At 42.8% G+C, this 27,604-nt stretch overlaps 1 protein-coding gene across 1 annotated transcript in view; it reads left to right on the forward strand.

Annotated features, from left to right (window-relative positions):
• The window catches only part of LOC122758886 (heparan sulfate glucosamine 3-O-sulfotransferase 3A1-like), a 30,255-nt gene extending 6,300 nt beyond the window's left edge, over positions 1-23,955 (forward strand). The window contains exon 2 of the mRNA XM_044013272.1: positions 21,961-23,955. Within this exon, the coding sequence (XP_043869207.1) occupies positions 21,961-22,582 (622 nt within the window). The 3' untranslated portion in view covers positions 22,583-23,955. The remainder of the gene's footprint in view (positions 1-21,960) is intronic.
• Positions 23,956-27,604: the final 3,649 nt, after the last annotated feature.

The raw sequence follows: 27,604 nt of genomic DNA on the forward strand, positions 1-27,604 counted from the left end.
TCAAGTTTCAAATTTGTACTCTTAAATGTATGAAAGAGCTTTTACAGAATTGGGAACAGAGCATCTTAGGGTGTAGAGTTTTTCAGGACCACAACTACATGTATTGACACGGGGGCAGGTTTGCGGAAGGCAGGTGGAGAGGACTGGCCGAGGTGGAAGGGTCACGGTTAGGGTTTTAAAGGGCACACACACAGCGGACGTAACATGATCACCGGAGACCTCCTGAGCACGAGCTCTGAGCTGCCTTTGGATTGTGAAAGTGATTATCGTGAGGTATAATTGTAAAACTGTGAAGGCCACCTCCTGCTGAAGGCATGCAAACCACAAACGGCTGTAATCCCCCCCCGTCCTCACCAACTCCTTGACCTCCGCCACCCCCTCCAACATCTTTGCGTGCTCTCAGCAGCTGACCCAAGGAGGCCCCATGTTGGGGAGGTCGATCGAAGCAAGGCAGCTATCCACAGTAGTGCCTGTCAGCAGCTGTCCTCTGGCATCCTGGGAATCTGCCCCCCTGATGGTTGGGTGAGGACAGGCAGCAGGTGCAGGGTGCTCTGTAGACACCACCTGGATCTCCACCAGATGCTCACACCTGATGTATTCACCTGACACACCTAAAATAAGAGCTGTTTGTTGTCTTCCTTACAGCTTGGCGAGATGAAGGGAGCCTTGTACTCTAGCTACGTTTGTGCAAATATTTCAAGTGTCAGGGATCAGGATCTCCAGGAGCTTTCAACCGAGTGTGATTGATCACGGTCAGTAGAGTCATCTAAAGGCCTGCCACAGAATGTGCCACCCTCAGAGTTCACAGTGCCAACAGATGGTAGTAAAGTAAAATTTGCTCTTGGGTTCCCCCCACAGTTGGTAAGCGGTGTTGTTTGTTACAACTTTGATAAAATGTATGTTGTCAAGCCAATGGTGCAGGTGAACTGAATGTCTTAAGACCACGTATAGAGTTGCCTTTGCTAAAGCATTTTATACCAATATGACATTGTTTTGTCTGTCAATATATAAGAAATGAAAACTAACCCTGAAAGATATGACAAAATAATGATAGTGCTTTAGTTTGCTTTTTCCTACCTGGCTTTTTTAATCTGTCGCGAACTTTATGCAAATTGTTTGAATCGCTGCTCAAACACACAAGCTACAGATGACTAGCAAACTGTTTACACTTAATAGTCCAACAGTGACAGGACTAGGTCACCCTTGTTCAGGTGTCCCTCTACTAGTAGGGCAAAATGGAACCCCAGCAAGTGAAACCCGGATCAATGCTATCCGTTGTCTAGCCTCTTATTCCATAAAACTCCTCTGTTTTGTGTGCTGCCTCTGCCATGGCATACACTCAGCGAGTTGTTCCACCTGTGCAATGCAGACCTGCCAAGGCTTTGACAGATGTGACATTCACCCTTTTTATAAGTTGATGTGCCATCAAAATAATCTTGGAGCAATTATCTGAAGGTTGAAATCCTACATTGTTTAGCCTTAAGATCATGTTACGTTGTTTCTAGGTTTCGGTTGTTTGTTCACTTTTGGCTTTCTGTGTACACTTAAGTCAGCAACCTGCTTGTCGTATCTCGTATCTCGGGCCCTTTCAGCTCAGCAGCTGTCGGTCCTTTCGAGGCATTGGCCCCCACATTATGAAGCATTTTTTCTAGGATTCAGATTTCAAAAGGAGGAATTGAGGTCACTTTTTATTGTCCTTGACTATGTAGTAATACATTATTCTGGAACAACTACAACACACTGTAATCATTTCAAACATGCAATTGTCGGAAGTTGAGATGTTTGACCTTTTCAAAACATTGAGTTTCACACCAGCAGCTCAGTGGTCTTTCTCCGGGAGATAACCTGAAGAGCTTAGTCTAGTGGTTTTTGAGCAATGCCCATGAACCTCAGCAATTTATTTTCCTTGAACCTTGTGGAAACCAGCCAGTTCATATTTTCTAATATCACAGCAGTTGTGCCTTCAGGCACTTTACAAGCAGTATGACTGAATTGGAGAAAAAAAGAAGCAAGAATCATGTTTGCAATTTTCTCTATGTACTATATTTCTATTCATCCATGTTTCATTCTTTTCTTCTTGGCAGGCTGAGGTTGATGGAAGTTAAGTGTTATCCCTCAACAAACAAAGAGAGACTGTAACCCTATCATTTGGCAAGGGAGAGTCGAGGGGCTTTAGACCAAACTGTTTCAGCTCTCTTCCTAGGAGCGAACTAAACAAACCGCAAAACAACCGCCAGAACTCATGCGTATCAGGACTTTCAGGATTTACCAGAGTGCCTTAGGATTTCAGAATTATGCAGCCAAACCCATGTTATTTGGGCACAGAAGGGCTTGGTAAATGATGCATGGATGGAGCATATATGTGTTACAGCCCTCAGTGGTGTAGATTGGCAGGGTGAACCAATGCCTCAGAATGATGGATCTCTCTTTCCCATCTTACAGGCAACAGCTTTATCACAGGACAGGGAGCCCTATGCATTTTCCACCAGAGAGAAAAAGACAGAGACAGACAGAAAGCGAGGGAGAACCAGAGCTGTGGAAAGCCTGGGAACCAATAAAAAGAAGGAAGCCCTTTCCTCTTGGGTCCTCCATTTTCCGTCCCAACTATAGTGTTTTCTTAACTACATATTTACTCTTTTTTTTTTTTCTGGCTCACACCTCATTCCTATTTTTCAGGTCCCTGTAAAATTAAAAAACACTCAAATGTTTACTACTCAAGGAAGCTGGAGGTCCATCTTTCTAGACTTTAACTTCCGGTTGCTTAGCAGGAATCTCATTTCAAGAGACTTTTTTTTGATGGCTTACTGACCAAACATAGAAGTTTTCCCCTTTTGCTTTTCTGCACATGTGCTTAAAGGCACGGGGCTGCGACACACTTGCCATGTGTCCAACCTGCAGCTGCCTGTGTGGTGATACGATGGCGGCACCGAACATCCTTTTTCTGTCGCTCCAAAAGGGCACGTCCAGTGCCAGTCGCCTTGGCAGAGTCAGCCCGGCAGATATGGGTAAAGGCAATGCCACACAACACCTCAGGCACAACCTCTATTTGACTGCCCAATCCATGCATCTGTATCCATGCAAAATACAGAATTACACTGTAGCTAAGCATCAGGTGCAGGTGTGTGTGTGTGTGTGTGTGTGTGTGTGTGTGTGTGTGTGTGTGTGAGGGATTGGCATTTTTTGGCAAGGCTGACAAAGGCGCTAACACATTACTTCCTTTTAGATGTTATTTCCCAGCTTTCAGCACTTCCACTGTATTCTGTATATCCCTACGAGGTGTTGAACAAAGAGTTGTGTGGTAGCGACGAGTGAAATAAAACATGTTGAAGATTAGGGTCTGGCAGTACTGTAAACCCCGACCAGAAATCCTGCACAGTTTTTAGAACGGCTAATAATGGAGGTGGTGAATGGAGAGAGAAAATGATAGAGTGGCATTTAATCTGCCCTGAGAGCTATTTCATTCAAATAAAAGCACCGTGGATCCACCGCATGTGTTGTTTTGAAAAGCGACCTGGTTTCTGCAAGTAGAAAAGCAGCTGCCCAAACAAACGCTGTGTACAGAGTCTGTTGTGTTTTAAAGACGGGTTGCACGGCACAAAAGAGACCTTCTATAGCGGTCCAAGCCATTTCTCTGACAAAGTGTCAATTCGAATGTGTAACAAATATTCCACGGGTTTACACTCTGTTTCTCTTTCATGAAGTCAAACAAGCGTCATTACCCCAGCTGCTCTGTTTTTAATTTCCACTATCATTTCATTCATTTGGAGGAAAGATTGGTGCATAGCTTTCACTAACTACCAGCGAATGTCGGGCTGCTTGATTAAAGAGAGGAATGTGTTCGAAAACGAGTTTGCCACCCCAGACTCGTTTATTGATAGATGGAGTGCAACAGCACAGTCTACGTCTTTTTGCATAAAGATGGAAGAGGGTGATAAAGGGTCCGTGTAGCATGGAGGATGTGATTGATATGCCCACAGAGGAGTGCAGGGAAGCCACCCAGTAATTCAATTAATCTTAACCTGAACACTAGTAATTGCTACTGTAACCAGGTCCGACTGTACATTAGACATGAGGGAAATTGCTGTCACAGGGACACGTCTGGCTAATAGAAGCAGGAAGGAACATCCTCCGTGCTCTGGAGTTGCACAAAGGGGCTTCTTGGTCCTTCACTGTTTGCCTTTTTGTTCTTAAAGATTAGTATTTGCATTTGGATGTTTAATGAGAGCTTTACTGGAGAGATGAACAGACACGCTCGCAAAAAGGAAGTTTTGCCTTCAACATTCAAACAAACTATTTGAGTAATACCATATTTTGCCTTTATGCTAGGGCTGCATCACATTTGCACACAAATGTAACCATTGCAATGAAGTGTAATTTGTGTTTACTCATCAAATCTTCACATGATGCCTTTGTGCATGAAACGAACATAGACCTATCATTATTGGCTTTATCGATCGTACCCAGTCATTGTTTTTCTTGCTCTTTTGTGTTTCTGAACCCGATAGCAAATGTCTCCAGATTGTCAGAAATCCTTTTGAACACACCCTGGGATATTGATCCTATTGTTTCCTGTATGAGCATGTTGTTGGCTTTTAAGGTGTGGACCTGTAGAGACAGGAAGACCATATTTTGTTTCTGAGCTGATATTGTGCTTTCTCTGGAAATCCGACACCACATGGAACCGGAAATAGATTTAAGTTTATCTTATCTGATTAAACCATGTTGTGCCTGCTTCAGAAAAAAAGCCTTACTTGCTTTTGAGTTTGAGTTGGATCACCAAGCTACACATCCAGTGCCAAGAATTGACCCCTCGTATATCACTACCTTTTGTTTGATTTCTACAACATTTCAGACATTTTTATTTATGCAGTTGGCTTGTTCTGGGTCAGCCACAGCCAGTTTGGAGGGTGTAGGGTGTATCAACATTGTGGAGCCTGTGGGACTTGACATGAGCCCAAGTCATTTTAACCGTTAAACATGTGGTGGGGCTGCGGCTCATTATATCATTATGTTGTCAGGGCGATTGTTAATTCTGACATTGTTGATTCACACGGTCACATCACCAGTAGGAGGAGGAGGAGGAGGAGGAGCAGGAGGGAGCTGGTAATTTAACCAGTCATCAGCGTGGACACATGAACATGCTATAACTTTTGAAAGTCGTCTCCCCCTGCACCTCCTCCACCACACCCCCATCAATTATTAATCCAGCCAATTAGCATGGCTGCATTATTCACCAGGAAACTGTGATCACATCATTAACAAAGCTGCCTTGCCTCATTGTGGCTCTCCCAGGCGGCACTCCCACAGTCTGTTCACCCGCCGTACACATTTGACCACCAAATTGTGTAGTGCCTCATTATCATTTTTCTTTTTTTCCTTTTTTTTTCACCCCCATATTTTACTTTTTCCAGTTGTTGCACACTTAGAACATGCCTGGCACAGTAATACTTAAATCATGTACACCCTTTTTAAAAAAGAAGAAAAACCACTGTAAGATTGTTCATAATTCCATTTAATGGTTGTTAGTCCTGGGTAGAGTTTTTTTTTTAATGTAGTACTATTACAGTGTCAATTTCATGACCAGAAACTGTCATGAAACCATAGTAACATAATAAAAAATAAATAAATGTAGTTACATAAATGATGGACTTGATGGAATCAATCACAAATAGAACACAGAAAGTTTTATTTTCATCCTCTTTTTTTAATTAAAAACAATTAAATGCAGTCCCACTAAAATTAAACAAGAAGCAGTAGGCAAAAGTGAAGTAACATCAAGGACTGTAATGGTGTGTTTCTAGCGGCTCTACTCGCCTCGGCACGGTTAAATTGCGTTTCCACTAGCATAATACCTGCTTAATCAGGTAACGTGGGTTAATCTCAAACAACTACCAGGGAAATGTCTAAAATCTCAATATTTAACAGAGGAGTTTGGTGTATTTTGCAGCAGTGACTCTGCCCACATTGAGTAGAGACTTTTTCTGTAGTGGAGATGCAATGTAAACTGTGCCGTGCCGTGCCGAGCCGGGACCATAGTGGAAAGGGGCCATAACTGTGGTGGTGACATTAACACATCCCCTTTTTATTTGCCTCATGTTTATAGGCTTTTCATAGGTGTACATGCAGGATCAATGTTGGGCCATCAGCCACCTCGGTCTGTATCAACAAAGACCAGTGTTGAGGCCTTTTGTCTCACACTAAACCCAGACAGTGGAGAGTGTTGACAGTGAAGGTTCTGGACGATCGTGCTGTTGTGCAGGTAGCGGAGCAGCTGTTAATAAAGCCAGAGCTGGTGAATGACAACTGTATTCATGGAGGAGAGCGAGTCAATAAACACAGGAACTCGCATGGACACAGTGTGTATGTGTGACCTTGTTACGGATACAAACGGTGGCTTTGTTATGTTGAGCAGACCGGCTCCGATTACTACAACAACGCAAATGTAAAATTAATGATAAGTAATTAGGGTTAAAATTCATTGCGTTGTTATGGATTGAAACTAAAACACTGAGGGTAAAATGAATTAAAAGTCGACTGAAACAAACATTTTTCTCAAGATTCTGAATTAACTCTAATGCCTTACACTGTTTACAAATGAGAATAAAAAAAAAATCTGAATCTTTAGCTCAAAGGAGGAAGTCATTCTTTCTGGCCTCCCACTGTTTCCCACAGCTTCGACGCATGACGCAGCGATTGCTTGTCACTGGGATTTATGGAGCCTCAAATCGCTGTACAGAATCACTTCCTGTTTACCGGACACACAGGCGGGCGGCCGTGCATTTGATAAAAAGCGATTTATTTTCATTTGCTTATCTGCCTAATTGATGTCCCCCAGGCCTGCCTGACAACCCTAATTTCATTATACAAACAATCCAGAGAAGTTTGATTAACACAAATGAGAGTTCAAGGCCCCCACCGGCTTAAATGTTGCTCCTACACATTTAAAGTCACGTTTTCTTCACCGACTCCGTCTGGCCCGGCCCTTGTACGACAGTCGTTAATATTAACTCCCTATCACAACAGACGTTGGCAATGGGGAAAAAAAAAAAGAAAGACGTAATTATGACTCCATTAATCACAGTCCAAGGTTGTTGTGCTGTTACTTTCATTAGCAAACTGCCTCCTGTGAGATTTATGCATTCAAAATGTCAGAATGCGCATTTTGTTTTAATCATCGTGCCGTGATTTAACACGTACCTCATACCTTTAGCGAGCTGTAGCTCACCGGAATGAGAAGCCAATACGTGGCTGATTTAAAATCTTTACTTTCAACTTGATTCTCATTATGGCCGCTGAGATGCAACCGTATTGATTTTCTTGTTTGGGATTCACAACGAGCATTGATTCATGGCCCTTCTGAGACAAGTGTGTGTAATTAGGCTCATATTGTCGAGGGTTCGCCCCACTATCGCCTCAGCTATAGTGGTCCTCGTCGATGATTCTGTATATATTGTTTTTCCCCAATAAATGTTATGCGAGCGCTAATGGAGAGGCCTTATTACACACACACACACACACACATACATGGCAGTCTTGGGCACGTCTGTTTCGGACATACCATTTATTACATCATATTATTTTCCACTCCGCAGCAGCAGCAGCAGCAGTGAATATTCTCTTTCACCGCCCTTATGTTTCATCTCTCTTTCTTGTATCCAACTGGCTTTTAAACAGGGGTCGGTTCTGGCATAGCATAAAGCCAGCACGAGGGATTGCCCCCAACCCCCCTCCCACCCACAAAGCTTTTACTTCTGGCAATTGAGTGCCAGTGAGTGTTTCTAGCTCTCTCTGATGAACCCTTGGATGCACATTACAGCAGAAATGGCCCTTTAGAAGAGCTCTTTTGAGCCTCTCGGTGAATGTACCAACACACGCACTCATACAAGAGGCCACACAATAATAAACACGCTGCAACATATAACACACTTTTGCAGAAATGAATACTCGCACACTGATCCATTTTCACCTACAGTCGCTCGTTTATACAGTTGCTCATTTAAACCTATGTTGCACTTTACACCATTTATTCTGCAGAGCTAGTATTGCATTACAGGCCCATAATGTAAATGCAAATGTGATTGAAAGTAGTTCATAATGGCCTCCATTTGACTGTCACGAATACGAATGGAATTAATATGCGTTTCGTTTTGCTTTGCTTGCTTCTCCCCGCCGACGTGTTCTCTTGAATGATCGTACGCGCCCGGCCCCTCCTCGTCATTGTCTTTACACTCTATTTATTTATTTTGTAATTGTGATTTGGACAGACCACATTTATTTCATGCCACATCCCCCCCTTCCGTACGTGAGCTACATTCGTCTTTCAAGCCTGGCAGTGTTTGACTCTCTCTGTGGAGTACTCCCTCAATGTTAATGTATTTTTAGGGCGATTAAATCAGTGTGAAATATTGAAAAATAACCGCCCTGATTGATAATGCCCCTCCCGAACACATCGTGTGCCATATTCATGGCAGTGTGTGAGGGGATCTGCCTTTCCATGCAACCGCTAAGGCGCCGGTGTAATAATCAGGTGGGTCATGGTGAGAATTAGAACATTCGTTATTAGGGCGATGTGGGAAAGGAGGCTACGTAGGCCCTGCCTCTATAATGGCGTAGATAAATACAGCACAGACCTCCTCGTAAAGGAATGAAGTGCAACATCCCTCATGGAGATAAATGTTAATCTATGGCTGTCTAAGTGTAAGAGCCTTTTTAGTCAGTCTCCTGGCTCAGCTCCAAGGCTTAACCGTTTGAGCACCAAAGGTAAAGTAATGAAAGGAATTATAAGTTCTGCAGAAAGATCCGTTCACTGTACCCACCTGGGATTAGAGTTTAACAATATAGCAATTCTAGTCATGACATTAGTACGTTTATTTTTGACACAATCTCTGTGTGGTTCACTGGTTTTCCAGCATTGTGAGTCATTGTGAACTGCAGTCAACACATTCACTGTTTGAATATGCAAAGAAAACAATTTGATTCATAATGAAAAGAAGATTTGGGCAGGAGTTCCTGGAAAGCCAGTGAGTAATCGTCACCTGGCTTTCCCAGCAATTCTTACCGGGTTCGATGCAGAACACCACGTGCCGAGTGTCTGTGCTTTGACGTAAAGGAAAGCAATCGTGTGATTGAGCGACCACATCATCCGCTGCACCTGAGTCGCTGTTTCTGTGTGTGGCTGTCAACAGAAGTGTTTCCTCCGCTAAATTGGAGCACACCTGGCCTTTTCAAGGGAGTTTGCGCTCAAGTTGGTTCATTGTGTGTTCTGCCCTAAACACACAATGATTAATTATGAGACTTAGTGCGGCCCTCTTAAACTATGCAGCTGGCACCGCCACTTGTCTTCTGCTATAAAGCAAACAAGTGGATTTGGACATATGTTGAGTGCATTTGCACGTGCTGCATTGGCCTTACAGATTGCAGCACTGAAAAATAGGTACGAGATCCATTGGACGTGGCACACAAACCGAATCTGATCCGTTGTGTCGGTGGTTTTGTCAGTTTTGCTTCTCAAACTCGGGCTCCATTTACAGCACAGTGTTCTTTCTTTATTCTTTTTCTTTTTTAGCAGGGAGAAAGAAGAAACCTTCACTACACTATGTGCATGGGCCTAACCTCAACAATGAGGCTTTGCCCTGTAATTACTTTCTATTTCTAAAATCATCCATCTCTGCTCACGGAGAGCTGACAGTCAAAAAACATTAGCACGTTGTCGGCGGCTCGTCAGAAGCTGCAGTTTTTGTACATTACACTTCACATTATCTTCGCGTCCTGGATGGAGCTACGTTACTACAGTCCTCGGAGGAAGAGGAGGCGTTTCTCCCTGTTGTGCGACCACTTTAACCCAATGGGGCCTCCTGAGTGTTGAATTCTGGGTCACGACCCAGCCCTAGGCCATCGCTGAACCTGCTTTTATCGCCTTCTGTGCCCTCCTGTGACATTCCACAGTGGGTAAGTCTTCACATTTTCATTTGAGCTACAACCTGTTCTTCACTGCCTACAGTCGCCATGAGCCTGTGCAAGTGGTGGCATGTGACCTCACGCATCACAGCATCACCTGTTCGTTATGCATTTGCCTCACTAGGAATGAGCCGCACGAAGTTCCATTGTCCTTGGGCTATTTATTTAATAGATAATGCAAGGGACGCAAAAATGGAAATCGCGCAATTCGACCATGTCTTTAATCCCTGCTCCTCTCTGGCAGCCTTCCAGAATTTCATCTACAAACTTGTTAGTACCAAACTCTTGATGTTTAAGGTGAAGCAAGAAAGTCCCGCCAAATATTTAAAGCTCCTAGGTGCGAGTAAGCGAACATAATCTTCATCTGCCTCAGTCTGTTGGTCCGTGGCTTGAGGATCGAGGAGGGAAAAAAAAAAAATAAAAATCCTTGTGTGAGCCCGTTGGTAATGAGTTTATGTCAAAGGGGGCGATAAGAGGGAGCATTCATACATGCTAATCTCTGCTTCTTCTGTGGTGGCAGTGGTGCGGCGGGTGCGAGCTCACTGGTGTGCTCTCGCTGTGGCTTGGCACAGAGATGAGGGGAAGCGATGTGACGGTGCCAGGCGTTTTGTATTCTGAGCTTGGGAGTGGAAGGATGGAGCGGGAGGAGGGTGGGGATAAAATGAAATGGGGGGGGGGTGGCACACAGAAGAGAGCTTGGAGACAGTGTTATCACTTCTTTCACTCCACGATACTGCCGTCTGCTTGATGCCTGACTCTTAACCCCCAGCATTCTCAGCACTGCCCTCTCCCACTATCTCACGGTGTCTTTCCATTTCCCTCTTCTCTCTCTCTCGCTCCCTCTTTCCCAGTCTAAACAGAAACTTGAGCAGGTTTCATATGTGTTGCATCTGTGCGGCACTGTATTGCTATCTTGTTAACTTTCTTCTTAAGCGTCTAACGTAAGCGTAGACGCTTGACTCCGTGTGCACCTAAAACTGTTTAAAGTTAACTGTCAAATATTTGGCTTTCATTACGTTACAGCTATTGGGTTTCATGTGGAAATTATGTGTTACTGACTCCTGCCCTCTGCTGCCTGCGCAGGCCATGAAACAAAGTACTGTACGAGTGTATAAAGTTGTAATGCAATTTGGCGCAAAAAAAAGAAAGAGCCCCGACACTGGCTCTCCACCGCGAGGTAGTTCACAGTGAGCGTCTGAGTGTAAAATCGAAAGATTCTCTGAGTTCACAGCGAAACAGTCTGCCAGTCACGTATGCTCTGATCAGCCCTGTTGGCTAAGATACTACCTGACTAATTTTGGCTTCTCTATACGCTTGCATTTGAGCAAAACAATGACTCCTTTTCAGAAGTTGTTCTATTTTCGAAAATCCCAAGTGGTTCACAGTCAGCGCTCTCAGAAGTATGCCAGCAAAACTCAGACTTGGGCTTTCAACCTGTCAAGTTTTGTGTGTGTGTGTGTGGTGCAGTACTGGATGATTTGAAAAGCAGTTGTAATATTATCAGCACAGCGTCTTTTGTGTTTGAGATGGAAATATTATGGGAGATTAAAGCAGACGCTGCTGAAAACAATTTTGGTTTCAAGGATGCACATGACACTCTCTCTACAAGCTTTTCATCTTGTGTAAATGTGTGTAGTCGTGTAGTCACAATGACACACACACACACACACACAATGCCACACCCAGCTCTTCGTCATTCCTTTAACCTTTCTGCTCCTGCTCTAACCCCCTAACCGTGATCTCACACTTTCTATTGCCCAGGTAAACGGGTAATAAATGCCACAAAAGCCAAGAGTGAAATCACGCTATAATGGATACTACAGTATATGTATTGCCAGAGTCTGATTTGGAACATGGGAATGTAGTTTATTCTCAATCAAATTTCCATAGACCACACACTCACACACACGCCTGAAACACAATAGTCCACCAGATATTTTCTTTTTCAACTTCATGAAGTGAGCTTTGTAATGCGATTTGAAAGCGTTGCATCCCATAGGATCCTGGAGAGCACTGGCAGATTTCACCAATGCATCGCTGGGTTTGGTCTTTAACATGCACAACATTTGCACCAGTGAAGCCTCCTCGTGTGCTCCTCCCTCCCTCTCTTCCTGTACAGTGGGTAACCATGACCCCATGTCAGTCATTTTTACAGGAGCTCTCCCTACTGGATGTTAATCAACTGTTCTGGTGAAACACAAACCATGAGCGAGTATCAGCCAGCGCTGCTGCGTCATTCTTAGTGTAATGGAAAACCGATGCAAGTGAAAGCCGCTCGGGGGTTAAAAGTGGCTGCGAGAACTGCCGATTGTTCACGTGCCCGAGTTTAGATACAGTTTGTCATCATCGCCACTGTATGTGATTTTTACGAGAGGATAATGGAGCGACACTTGATAAGAATGTACATGCTGCATTTATAATATTGCAAATGTGTGCACGGAGCTCTTTGTGCGACGCCCTCTTGAGTCTACGAACATTTTTATCACACTGATAACTGTGAGAGCGCCATTAAACACAGGAATGTGTTCGACAAGCTGCATTTTGGGAGAACTTATAAGAGCGTTAAAGGAGCGCTGAGGGTTAAAGTGGTGCAGAGTGAGCCTCGGTACTCAGGAGAAGATAATGTCTGAAAACAGCAGCATATTCTCATGGAGACATTCATTCAGGGTAAAAAGTGCAGTACACCACCAGGCAATAAACGCTGAACAAGTGGTGATTTTTAACCCCAATAAAAAGAGTCTGTGTCGTAACTATTTTACTCTGTATTTTAGGAACAGATGCCAAAATACAACGCTTTGGTGAATGTCATGCCATATGCTTCAACACAGACAAAATGATCAGAAAAATAAAAGATGAAAAGCCGTAAAAAGATCCTTGGGTTGCGTGAGGATGAAGGGTTTGTCGGTCAATGTGCGTTGGGGTCTGATTCTGCAGCGAAAGAAACCGGGGAAAAGGATTGTTTTTTTGCCAAGCCATCATTTTATTGCCGTGTTTGTAGTATGATCAGAAACTGGGCTTATGCTAACGGGCTTTAGCCGTATTTTTTAAGTCGTAAGCTAAGCTTTTATTCCTTTTATCGAGCTCTAACATTTCAGGGCAGCAGCGGCGGCAGTAGGAAACGAACGCACGGGATGTTTACCCACAAAATTAGCCTTGTAACGGAACCTCTTTTTAGTGAGTTTAGTTTATGTGGCATTATTCTGCACGCTGAAATGTTGATATTGAATGTTTTAGCAGCTTCAAAATCACCATGGCGATGATGGTCCCAAAGACTAAAGCCCCTTAGCCTTTTGTCATGGGTAATTATTGCAGAGCAGTCCCTCAAAGCTTTCCATTTGGCGGTGGAAGAAAAAGAAATTCACATTTAATTTTGCTCTCATGCATTTGAGACAGGGATTTTTTTTTTTCTATTCAAATCAGGCTTGAATGTAGAATTTAAATATCCATTGAAATCGTTTCAATTTGAGGCATGTGGTCCTCTCTGATTCCACGTCCCCCCCATTTTTTATTTCACTACAAGAAACTATAGAGAAAGGATGAGGAGCGCTGTAGAGAGAATACTTTAATGAAGCAACCCTCACTGTAGAAGTGAACGTTCAGGAGACACAATACCTTGAAAATGAGCTTTGGTATTAAAACAAAGTAGAGGTCTCTTATCTCCCATGAGCTGATGAGACCTTTTTAAGAAAGACTGACTTGGCAGAAAGAAAAGAAAAACTGCGTGAGCTGTTGCTAAAGCCGATCCCGCTGAAGAGTCGGCTCCACATGCTCCGTCTCACACTTCATGTAGCTCTGAACAAGTGGGTCAGAGAAGTATGAAAAAGTAATACAGGCTCCGTGTCTGAGAATCCACTCATGGATTAGCCACGTGCACCACATATGATGGCATAAGATAGAATACAGAGCTCCTTGTTGGGTTATTTTTAGTGGTTAGGTTTTTACTTTATAGTCATTTGTTTCAATGGAACATGAATCACTAATTTGCAAAATGTAGCCCTTGCACTGCTGGACGCTTTCAGGTGGTGTGGGTTCGTCAGACTCTCCAGGCAATCATCGTAACCGGCTCAGCGTCTCGGCTCACTCGGACGCAGGCTTTCACTCGGCTTACTCTCACTACATTTTGCGGCCAACACTGAAATGCACCCATGCGGTTGCACGTTGGTGTAATTGCACCTATCCAGATGAAAATCAAGGTATAACGGCTCTAAAGCAGCCTTGTGACAGATTATAATTCAATTTCTAAAACCACAAGAAGAGTTGGGTTTTTTTTTTCAACTCAACCAGTCGCCAACAATTTTACAGATGTTGAAGTCTTTAGCAGAGTGACAGAAAAAAAATATACTGCTTTAGGCTATAAGGTCATCCTATATAGCTTTATAACTTTATAATTCATATAAAATCCCTTCATACAGTGTTTGAAAGGATTCTATATATGCACAGTCATTTACAGTTGGCTGACATTTGGTACAGAACACAAGCTTTGTTTTTGTGGCCTGGCTCCAGAGATGTTTTTTGGACTCACCACGTTCTTCAATGCTCTACAATGAAATCCAGTACAGACAATAATGGTCTCAAGAGGATGAAGCTCACTGACATTTTTCTGCCTGGCCATCATGAAGTTGACATTTTTGAACAAAATGTCTCATCAGTTATTGGATTCCACTCGTTTCTACCGTCTGTTCTACAGACTTATTGCTTCATGGCACTACAAACACACCCTCTAGCCGGGTACCAGCTATAGGATCGAGGCAGAGATGACATTATATGGCCATTGTTGGAACAAGCGAGGAAGAGGAAACTGCTGTATGACGAGTAAACATCAGACTGGAGTTTTTTTGAATGGCGAGAAGCATGGAAAATGGATGCTGAAATGTATTAAGAAACTGTAGGGGGCGCTCTGTATAGAAAAAGGCAAAAAAAGTGATCTCAGACTTGCAGAGTTCCACTTTAAGTAACCACCTCACGACATAATTCAGTGTCTTTTTGGACGGTCCACATTGTTTTGACCAAGGTTCTTTCCTGCTTTTTCATACTTTGGGGCTGCTGTTATAAATACAATATTTCAGCACGTTTCTGTTTCTTCCCTCGTCACTGTCACCCATCTCACCCACTCCACTCCTTACCTCAAACCCTCCTCACCCAGACTTCCTATCAGTCCTGATCGAAGGTCTGGCTCTGGAGGTGAGTCAACCTCTGCTACTTGATGCATAAAAGGCTTCAGATGACTTCGTTGACTGTCATGCGTCCTTTTTTTTTTTTTTACTGCCCTCACTCACCCTCCTACCACAGTAAGCAAGGGTGAATTATTCACAAGCAAGTTGCCATAAAGATAAAGCTTATTTTTCCTCCCCTTATGCAATCAACCAGGGACTTACGCCAAGAAAAAAAAAAAAACCCAGAAAGATTCTGTTAAAAACACGTCTGATAAATTTATAAGAACATCCTGCAAAGCCTACGCTATAAATGATTTAGTAAATTGCATAGCGGTTGTTGTGTAGGGGAAAAAAAGAGAGGTGCAGTGTTAAGGCGGGTGTCCAATAGGGGGATTTATTTATACTAGATTTTATTTTTTTTCAACAGTATATGACACAGTACTCCATTTATAATGAAATTAACCCAGGAACAAATCACACAGGTCTGATTATTATTTCTGTCCAGACATTATTTATGAGGTCTGTAATATTTGAGTGCATATGTGTGTGCGTGTGCGTGTGCGTGTGTCTGTGTGTGCGTGCGTGTGTGTGTGTGTGTAATGTGGCCAGACGTTCAACTCGGATGAATTGCAGTGGCAACAAGCCAGGACTATTTTTTATTTTTTTTATTTAAAAACCTTGTGTTTGAGACCATTAGCGATGTTTAGATGTTTCTAACAGCTATCCGCCTCCCTGAATCTTAAATCACATGAAAAACGTGAAAAACACAATACTGTGAGGCTTTCTCTGTAGTCTGCACTTGTGTTTTTTTTTAAAAAAAAAAAATAATTGTTCTATTCCGTTTCCCCTCTCTATCTCCACTTAAGGGAGGACAGCAGACTTTACCCTCCTTTTAACATCACCGGGAACTTAACATAGTTTTATGACTACACTGGGGTCTAAATTGAGCATGGTTTTCAGCTCTCCTCCCACACACAACCACCACATGCTTTTGGAACTAATTCCCATTCTTGCCCTCTAATGTAAAACATACCAAATCATCAATCTCACTAGGAATTTTCCATTTTTTTAAAAAGCGGACGTTTTGAAACATTTTTCATCCACAGTGACAGTATTATCTTGTTTGTCCCCAGTGTCTTGCAGGGTTTCCTACTCACTCTTTATCGAAAGCTTGTCATTTCCCAGAGGTAAACAGTGGACCCTGTCCTCCCATGCTGTTTTCCAAGAATAGACAACTCTCTTATCTCGTAATTGTGTGTCCCTCAAAATTGCTTCCTACCCCCTACAGTTCCCATATTCTGCTCCAGTTTCACTCGAATCCCGGGAGCACACCCTGGATATTTCCTTCCTCAAGACGAACGTTTCTTTTGATTCATGAACAAGATAATTATTAGATTCCGTATCCTTAACAAAGCATGACTCCCAACTACTTCGAGCCGATTTCCTCATCTGCATCATACCAAAGGCTTTTGATCAAGATGGGAGTAAATCAATGTGAACAAAACTTAAAACAAGGACTAAGGCTGTATTAAAACCATGTGAGAGACCCAGGATTTATGATGTGCACACCTTTTTCCAAATACAACAGCATTTCACAACTCCCCCTGGTCCACCTTCTGACGCACTGATTGTCCCTCATATGGTTTGATATGCCGACAACAGAAAACGCGACATAAATGGTTTTGTTTTGGGAGCGATTCAGACATCACTAATCCCGCACAGCCATGCTTGAGGTGTAGTAAACTGTCTGGTCGGATGGAGGATTTAGAGCTTTTATAGTGCAGGTGTGCAGGCAAAGGTGACACAGTGCATGGGGGCTATAAATCCATTGGAGGTGAGAAAAAAAGGTTTGGTGGGCTGATGCTGGAGGATTGAGACAGTTGGGGTCATATAAAAGATTAACAGATAATCCAGATTGGAAACATCTGTAGTTACTAAATCATAGTAAGTGGTATCGCTTAAAACATCTTCGGCATCGGTTTTGGCCACCTTGCACCACATTGTTCTAGGCAAGGAGGAAGACACCCCTTTTCTGTGTGTATAAAAGCTGCAGCACGAGTCGGGACTATGAGGATTAGGAGGAAACTTGTCGTGGTTGTGTCTTGGCATATTCAGCCTAAAGTGGGCAGCGATACCAGATATTCTCCACTCCTCAGGTGAGTCTGTGGACAAAACCACACTATGCTGATCAACACTGAGAGTCCTGTGAAGCTGATGGGCAGAATCAGCATTTTGTGGACTCATTGGTCTGAATGTATGGACATTAGATTTATATATATTCATGCTTCTGTTGGAAAGCCAGAGTCAATTGCGGCAGCAGTCACACAGCGAGATCAAACACTTCCTCTTGTGCTCGCCATCAGTGCTGCCAGCGAGATAAAGGGTTGTGCCGCTGCACAATGCAGTCGGAGCAGTAAAGCTCTTGAGTTTAAAGGAATGGGCTTACCCCTCACTGCACAAGAGCCACTACTCTAAATCACCCCCCCTCCCCCCGACTCCCCACTCCGCCTCCTGTCTCTCTGACCTCCGCTAGCATCCACTGACCTGGAAAATATCTGGTGAGTCCAAGCCACCGAGACTGGCGCTGGCCCTCGCTTAGTCTGCTAACAGCAGAAATATTGAGCCAATTACAAGATTATTATCTGGTGGTAGGGGCAGGGGAATGCTGTGGGTGTGTATTTATGCCTGCCAGGCCTCCCTGCTGGAAGAGGAGACATGAATCAAAGCCTTGTGGGGGGGGGTGGGGGGCTGAGAAAGTGGACAGAACTCATGCCCACTTGCCGCTATGTCTTTACAACTCCTGTCAATTGGCAGACTTTGGCACGGGTCCAAGGAGTCCTCTAAAAGGTCCAGGATAACATGAGGAAACGGGCCCTTTTTCAGAGCTGAACGCTTGTTAGCGTTTTACTCCTCCCTAATTCATATGTCGTGCTGTCAAATTATGGCTGCGCCCGATTCGCAGAAAATAAGACTGGCACATTCATACATTTATGGCGTTAATGTCACAAACAGACGTGAGTCACGGCCGAGTACAGTTGGTTTTGCGAGTGAGTTTGGGCTCGTATTTCAACGTAGTTACTTTACAGACGAGGCTACAAAGGATGCATTATGATGTATTGCACTTAACTGTGTACATTGGAAATGACTTTTTTATGAGGGAGTACACTGAATGAGTCTTGGCATCTCTTGCCTGCTAGTGAGGAATGACATTCGCAGCACGTGTTGTGTTTTGTCATGTACACAAGCTGTTGGTGATGTTTTTAGTCGTACATACATATATATATTTTAGTTTTTTGTGTTTTTTTGCAGTACTTGATTGCGTACCAGAGCAGGGAATATGATTTAAAGTTAGGCCAAGGTTCATGCGCCGCGTTTCTTATTTCGGTTTGGGTCTGCGTCTTGTTTCGTGAGTGGGTCCTGCTGCCCGTGTTTCATGCATGAGTGTGCTTAGGGAGTCGTATTTTAGCAGCACGATGAAGACATCAAAGCCAAATCTGGAGCCACAGTAAATCTCAAGCACTTGGACGGTTTGTCATCTGTTACATCACCTACCATGCCAATAAAGTTTCATTAGAAAGCACTGAACACTTTTGTGGTAGAATGGAAAGAAATACCTCTGGGTAGTTCACTTACTTTAAAACCATGCGTTTCTTGTTCTTTTGCCCGACTACAACTTTAAAGCTGGGAACTGAAGTTCTTTTTACTACACAGTAGGCGGTTACACTTAACAACTTCACATATTCTTTGACTTACTGTGTTTTGTACAGGTGTTTCAATGTTACCTGAAGCAGCGTTTGTTAGGTTTGTTAGTGCAGTGTTTTGAAAGAAATAAAAACTTCCAGAGAAGACTCCCAATATTTGCTACCAGCAAAACAAGTGAATTTCTTATCAATATTTGTGTTGTTCTATCTTGTGTGTAATGTAGGCACTGTTTTATAACCTCCATACTTGTACTTTCCAACATTCTCATCTTCATGTCGCACACAATAGTAAGGAAAGACTACTAGCATGTTAGCATCACCGCCACAACCACACGCCAATCAATAATTAGTCTCTTGTTGATTTTTATTGACTGAGCATTGACCCTTATGACTTTACTTTAAAGCACCATTATCCTGTACAGCCTCACCCTGGACTCGTGGGGTGATGACGCAGCGCTAATGTGAGAGGAAAGGAAGTCTTGTCCTCAGCTGTGGTGTAGGTCACAGATACTGGGAGAACTTGCAGGGTCAGGTCATGGTCAATGTTGCCAGCGTATGTCAAGACATCGGTGCACCCGTGTTGCTGCTCTTGCTGTTATCGACCACTTCCTGTGTCCCGTCCCCCCCCATCTGTGCTGACCCTGTGATCTGTGATCTGCTCCACACGGAGAAAATCCACTCAAGCTACTCAGCCACATAAAGTGGATGTGTTTTGACACTGGCCTGGAGGTATTGACTGATGGCTTTTAGATCAGTTTCACCCCCGTATGCTGAGCTCAACCCGGCAGCTGTTTCAAATCCAGGAACAGCCACACGGAAAACTGGCAGAGATACACTTGCCCTGTTATTGTGACTCAGACTTGGGTTTTTGTTTGATTGTCACAATGTCAATCCCAAAATATTTTTGCAAGGATCACTGATCAGTTCCATATACTGTATGTTGTAAAGCATGTGCTTTCCAAATATTTTTCATTTAATCAGCGTTGCCTGAGAGGAGAAAAGACTCCCCTGACATAAACAGCAATTCTGACTCTTATCCATTATGAATTATCCAGCAAAGTAAAAGTAATGTGGAGTTGTTAAAGAGCCATGAAGTCCACAGAAGGAGACAGTCTGGGTTTTTTGTTGTTTTTTTTTAAATGGGTCAAGAAAATGTCAAGAGCATTGATGTCCTTTGTGGTGCCTAATTCTAACCCAACGTTGATCACAGCCGTGTCAGATCAGATGTTTCATTCGTCTCATGTCTTGTTCACAAAGCAACGCTTTGTGAACAGTGGATGGAAATATGTGTTTTGCTGTGAAGTTGTTTCACGTTGGCCGAAGAAAAGCCTTCACTGGAAGCAGCCGTCACATTTGTCACAACAGCTGGTGTCTGTTAAACATGCGAGCACTGTGTTTGTGTAAAGCTTGGCCCTCGTCATGCCCCTCTCTCTCTGTGTCTGTTAAACGGAGCATGATTGTTTACCAGCGCTTCTGCGAGACAGAAAAACTGTGCCCATCACATCCGACAAAGACGCACGTTGGTAGGCCGAAGCCGCACTGGGATTGCATGTGCCACCGTTTTGGACACTGAACAATTCACACCGATGTCTTCAGCACTCGCCGGTCCAGTTTGACATTTCACACGACCCCCTCTTCCTTCAGGTAGTTCTCAGTAGTTCCGTCACAGGCAGCGGACCACCCTGGGAGGAGCTGGGGCCACTTTGTCAGCGCCCGTCCTCGCTTTAAACCGCACCAGCCGAGCAGATGAATAATTGACGCCTGCATTCTGTACTTGGGTGAATTTTAAAGCTGTATTCTGTAGAGGCTCTGAATGGCGGGGACGTTAATCATTCATGAGCTGCTTTTACCCGCTTTGCTTAGAGTCACTGTCCTGGAGGTGGGTGAGCGGAGGGAAAGTGGAGCAAGAGGATAGGGAGTAGAGGGGTGGCGTGGCCGAGTGGATTAGTTTGTTTCCCCATCCTTTTTTGTGACTTTATGGTAAAAGGGTTCAGGTGGAGTTGGGTTTTGGTAAATACATTTTTACCCTTTCCGGTTCTAACCTCAGGGTCTGCCTCGTTGAAAGCTTCTGTTTTGAATATAATTTTCATCACTAGTATTGAAATTCATAGAGATTTAAAACGTTAGGGGATGAGCTAATATGATATTTTGTCAAAATCACGAGGATATGGGAAAAAAAAAATGTAAACATGAAGACTGATTCTACTCAAACACCCAGTCTGGCTGAGGAGTTACGAGTGGTCATGTGACGTGGCCGGGACAGCAGAAAAGGCATGGTTAAAGAAAAATAGGGTTTTGGAGGATGATGTGGTCAAATGTGACAAGTTCACTGACTTGTTTTTTTACGCGCTACGCAACTGGCGTGCCAAGATAAAGACAGACCATAATGAGGCTGCTAATTATGATCAAATGTCATGTTTTCAACTTGTCGTAAAAACCAAAATGTCAAGTCAAATATTTTTTGTGTAGTCCAATATCACACCTCTAAGAATTAGATAGATAGATAGATAGATCATCATAGTTCATTTTGCAACCAATTAAGTCACCCCCTAAACCTGCTTTAGGTTTAATCATAGCTACAGGATTATCCTCTTGAATCATGAACAAATAAGGGAAAACAGCAGCTTCTTGGTGATTCCAATTTGTAGCCAAAAGGCAAAAACGCAGGAAGGTGATCTGTATGCTGAGAGGGCCTTTGGGCTCAAGTATCAATATTTAATAGCTATCACTACCTCTAGTGTGGGTATGGAGATGGCTATTCTTCCTGCTGTGAGAGTGAAGAACACCCTCTTTCAAATGTACCCAGGGGATTGCCATTCTTGATTTCACAAACCCTCTGGCCGCATAAAGGAAGAATATCGTTACATCCTGAGACGAGTCCGAGCGTTACGCTGTGCCAAAACTGCAAATCAACACTTGGTCACGTAGAGATCAAATAAATACGCCACTCCAAGCAGAGCCAGTTAACAGTTGTTATTCTAGATTGATTCAATTTAGGGTTTTTGATGACTTAGCCTGAGTTCATCCACTTGTAATGTTTATCGTAATAAGAGAGGTTTTACAACTGTGTCAGTTGCTCGTCGGTAACCGAGTCAAAGGTGCGGCTCAAAACAAACATCTCATTTCTTTTTTTTTTTTCCTCTTCTCAGAGAGCTGATGCCCAAGACCCTGGAGGGCCAGATCACCATGGAGAAAACGCCCAGTTACTTTGTGACCAGAGAGGCTCCAGCCAGGATCTCCGCCATGTCTCGGGACACTAAGCTGATCGTGGTCGTGAGGGACCCGGTCACCAGAGCTATCTCAGACTACACACAGACACTGTCTAAGAAGCCTGACATTCCCTCTTTCGAGAGCCTCACCTTCAAAAACAGGACTACGGGGCTCATCGACACCTCGTGGAGCGCCATCCAGATTGGCATCTACGCCAAGCACCTGGACAACTGGCTGCAGTATTTCCCCATGGAGCAGATCCTGTTTGTGAGCGGCGAGCGTCTCATCAGCGACCCAGCGGGGGAGCTGGGCCGCGTGCAGGACTTCCTGGGCCTCAAGAGGATCATCACTGACAAACACTTTTATTTTAACCAGACCAAGGGTTTCCCGTGCCTCAAGAAGGCTGAGGGCAGCAGCAAGCCTCACTGCCTAGGAAAAACCAAAGGGAGGACCCATCCCAACATTGACCCAGAGGTGGTGCAGAGGCTGCGGGACTTCTACAGGCCATTTAACATGAAGTTCTACCAGATGACGGGGCGTTTTTTTGGCTGGGACGACTGAATGTGTTCCACAAAGACACTGAGGACTGTTGGATATACAAAGGTTTTGACAAAATAGTCATATTTCATGAAATAAGTCATCATGTCACCAAAAAAACAATATTCATCTAAATATTCTTATACTCATCCCATCAATATCTGGTAATCTATTGGTTATAAGTCTTTGTTTTGCACAAAGAAATGTTTCTGTTTTATTATGTTGTCTCATAGATTTATGATTCTTATATTTTTCTAAAGTTGATGCTCTATTTTGGTGAAATAATTCCTTTTAATTTAATTTAATTTGTGTGTTTTAACATTGCACTGTAGCTCTCTTCAAAAAAATACAGTGTACAGTATATTCAGATTATGTTAATATCAAGAAATGTAACAGGCAACAGATTACAATGCAGATTTATGGGTTTATTAATATGAATTCTTTTACTATGACTTTATCCTTGTGATATTGTAATTTTTTTTGACTGCCGACAGATATATTTTGACTTTGTAGTCAAAGTGGTAGACTTTTTCCTCCACAAACAGTGTCCTTGTTACTGTGGCACAGAAATAATGGCCGCTGCACTAAACCCGAAGCAATATGTGACTGTTACAGGAGAGAAGGGATGTGTTCCGTCTCTCCTCAGCAGCACCCAGGATATATGCAATGTCTCACAGTTACATTTTTCATCATCAAAGCTGCCTCTAATCCACAATCACGGGGACATTTTCAAAGGATGATTGAGTCGTTGAAGGATTTTTCGTCATCTCTCGCTGCATCTGAGGAAACTTTTCCTTATATTAGTCTTTGAGAGAGAGAGAGAGAAGTATGGAAGCCAGTGCTTCTTGAAGAAGATGGTTGAAATCACACTGGGGCTTTGGATAAAAGCTCTCACTGAGGAATTTGATGCCATACTTTAAACCTACGTAGCTGCTTTCAAGTTTTCTAGCGAAATAGTGTATGAAAAAAACAAAAAAAAACCTTAATGTATTTTTGAAATGTATTTATTCACACAAATGCTATGTTTGTATTTTTGAATAATTCCATGGTGTTTATTTTCTCCCCATGCCTTTTGGAGTTTGTTTTATACTGAATACTAAAAACATGCTATCGTCGTTTTAATTTCAGGTTTTCCGGTTTTAGTCGCAGAGCTGAGATTTTATTATTATCATTATTATTATTATATCAGTTAATGAAGTTACAAGGCAAAGACAGCACTGACTGTTATTCAAGCAACAGCGACTTGAGTGGAGGGAGGGAAGAGACCTCAGGAGCAAAAAGTGTGACTCAAATTTCCACAACATGCCTTGTGAATTGAATGCACTTCATGTCACTGGTCTCCTTTGCCTTGACGCTGTGTGTGTGTGTACTTGAATGTGTTACCTCTTTGGGACCTTTATGGCATAAACACTGAGTTTGTCAGGACCAGTAGTCTTCATGGTGACCAAAACCTAATCCTAATGAGGCAGAACCTGATTTGTGAGAAACTGGATAAGTTTATGGCTGAGATCTGAATTAGCGTTAGGGCTGATCATTACCTGGTTATAGTCCAAAAAGGTTCATACTCTCTTTTTCCTGATATACTTGAGCTTAAATTTCATTTAGTCAGTAAGTAAGTAAAGTAAGGTTGTTTACCTTGACATATTTCAGCTATCAACTGTAGTCTTCGTCAGGCGTGTCTTGCTCAGCTGTTCCTGGCGACTATGCACCGCCCCTCTGTCTGACGCCTTGTCGTTGTTGTTGTAGGAGTGTGAAAAAGAAACATCAACACAACAATGATGGACTGGGAAGAGGCCAAAGTCATCCGCTCTGAAAGCAACAAACACCACCTCTGGATCAGGGAGACCATCGAGATCCGGAAAAAATGGGCCCCAAGGACAATCACCACATAGACGTCTCCTGCTGTCTGACAAACCTGTATAAGGAACAGCTGAGCAAGACATGTCATGGTAACATTACGTGACACTTCTGATGATAGCCAAAGCATATCAAGGTAAAAAACCTTACTTTACCTGTCTGACTAAATGCAATTCAAGCTCAAGGGTTAAGTGGTTATGGTTAAGGTTAGGGGTAAGGTTTTATTTAGGCTGTCCAAATGAATGGATGTCAATGCAGCGTCCTATGAAGAAGAAGTGCTGCACAAACCTGTGTGTGTATGTGTTTGAACCTGGAGAGTTTGAGAACAACGGCTGAGTAATTGTTCCTAATTGCTGTCTACTTGTATTGTGAGCCACTTTCCTAAAGCAGATGTTTATGTGTATGTATGTATATATATATATATATATATATATATATATATATATATATATATATATATATATATATATGTGTGTGTATATATATATATATATTATTGGAAAGTGGCATTTTGTTACCAATATATCTGTGCTGTTCTGACTGTTGTTGACTTCCACGTTTTAGGGTTTTTTACAGCACACATTGAATAAAATAAATTATATGCTATTGATTTATTTTGTGCTGGCCTATTTTTTGTCTGTTGTGTTTCTCATTACAGTGACTCAACCTCAGAAATGAATGCATGAGAGTACGCACGAGTGTGAGTGGATGCCAAATCCACAACACTAATGAGAGAACATTACAGTTCGTTACAGTCCTGCTCACACATCTAACAAGCTCAGCTTCCTGCTGTATTGCAACCACACGTACTGTACTCTGTCCTTATTGCCCCCACTGTTGCACTCTTATTGTTTCTGTCATAAGAGCAATTCTCTTTAGATCTCGGGAGCTTGAAAGCCTGATTTGAGTTGACAAAATGCAGTTTCAGCCAAAATGTTACATGAAAGTAATAAGTGAATTTATTTAATAACAGCTGTTCTAGGATTCACAAAGTGGTTAATAAGAATAAGACTGAAAAAGAGAAAATGTGCAAACATGAACAACAAAATGGTGGTCCTATATACATAAGACACCAGAATAAAGAAATAAAATAAACATTCAGATCTGCTGCATTAGTTAGACACACACAGTGTTATTGCAGTGGCTGAAACATGAGTCTGTTTATCATGCTGAGCCTCAAAAACAAAATGTCTGGTAAGTTTTTGTTCAGGCATGAAGTCATCCCCAACACACACCAAAGAAAGAGAAATGCAATGCATACATTCTTCATTGTTCAGAAAACAATAACAAAAAGAAAATGTGCCAGGATTGTGAACGCTGCGCCAACATTTCTGAAAGGAAGTCCGATCCAATCCAGCTTTATTTATACAGCACAGAAATCCACAAAAACAGAAAACATTGCGGCCGACCTTAGTTTTCAGATGCTCTAATAATCTAATCCCTCAATCTGATCATCCAGGCTGTTAACCAGGCAATGTAATCCCTTCTAACTGAATGATCAGGTAGTTTTACTCTGAATTTAGCCGGCTTTAAAGTCTAGATTAATATGTTCAGTGGTCGGCTTGCTTTAGGGAAGCAATTTGCCCATAAATACATTGAGAACTAAATCCCTTTTAAAACTCTTGAAAACTTCTAAAGAAATGGAGCCGGTGTAATAATTGAATGCTAAGTGCTTTCACATAGTGTATGTTTAATTTCACAAGCTTTTAAGCATGGTAAATGATTGGCTCATATTCAACGCTCCTGGGAAGTTTTCTGATATACATTATGCATGTACATGCTTCTCTACTTTCCGAGCACTCCTAACTTCCCCTCATGATGATGAAAAACGTCGAACCTTAAAAACCCATTCAAGCCTCAGACCCTCTCTGAATGCCCCGAAAGCAAGAGGACATGCTTGTGTTTTGCAAGAGTGACTGCCCTCTCCGTCCCGTCTTCACCTTTTCCCCCTCCACACTCTGCTGTACCTGTTTGTTTTTCTTTTGCTTAAGGAATCCCGTTGGCCTTTTCCTCCCGAGAAAACCCTGTCCACAGATGTTTTAAGTGTATTTACGCTAGCCCTCCTCGTGCTAAAATAATGTGACTTCAACAACCTGCGCAGGGCCTTGGGAGCAGACGGGGAAGCGGAGGCTGATAGCCATTTGTTGACTTGTTCAATTTGCTTGTTATTCCTTCCTTAAGGGGGGGGGGGCGTGGGGAGCAGTGGGGCCTCTTCGTCAGCGGTTACTCACAGTAATGAACAGAGACAGTTTTCATCCTCCCGCTCAAATCTCCGAAGGGCGGCTAACTATGAGAGAGAAAATGCATCTGCTGCGGGACGGCACACAGACCACCACTGTCAGAGAGCATCCAGCTCACTTTCGCTGGCATGGACGTGGGGAGAACTTCGAGTCTATTGAGTGAAAAACAGCTTGTAGCATGTGGTAGGTTTGTTTGAGGGCGGGGCAAGCTGCTGCAGAAAGACAGGCATTTCTGGCAGCCTTGGAAGAGTCTTTGATCGGCCTTTTCATTCTTCTTGAATTCCCCTTTTTTCGTTTTCTTGCTGATTTCATTGATATGGCATCACAGACACTCACTCACATACAGTATAGGCTGCATGTACACAGTGAGCTCGCAGGATTACGGCCTGGTTTCAGGGGTAGTGTTGGAATCAGGTAAGGGTTTGGTAAGTAGTTTTGTTGGTTAAGGTTAGTCCATGAGTGTCCACACAAAGAATGCAACACCGGCTTGTCTTTCGTAGGCTGTGTGGACCAACTGTCAAGCAAACCTATCTTTGTGAGGACGTTTTGACCTTGTGAGGACAGTTTGGCTGATTCATACAAATTTAACCCTTAAAAGTTCCTTTAATTTCCTGACTAATTTGTTCCTTGCAGCAGAAAAGCTCACCCTCCCAAAAACTGCTGTAAAAAAACATTATATATTAATATGTTTTTCTACTTTTAATGAGTCAAACTACTTCAGCCTGAAAATATACTTATCAAATATTAATACAATTTTGAGATTTTAACCCTTTACAGGCCAGTATGTTTGCACAACTCCACTGTTTTTTATGGAAAAAGAAATAAATAAAAATAATGACTAATTTGTTCCTAGTGGCAGTAAATGTCACCTTCCCAAAAACTGCCATAAAATACATATCAAGGCCTTGTGGACCACTTCATTCAAAAAGGTTTTGCTTGACCATTTGTC

The sequence above is a fragment of the Solea senegalensis genome, linkage group LG18 (assembly GCF_019176455.1).
Source record: "Solea senegalensis isolate Sse05_10M linkage group LG18, IFAPA_SoseM_1, whole genome shotgun sequence".
In the NCBI taxonomy this organism is placed as follows: Eukaryota; Metazoa; Chordata; class Actinopteri; order Pleuronectiformes; family Soleidae; genus Solea; species Solea senegalensis.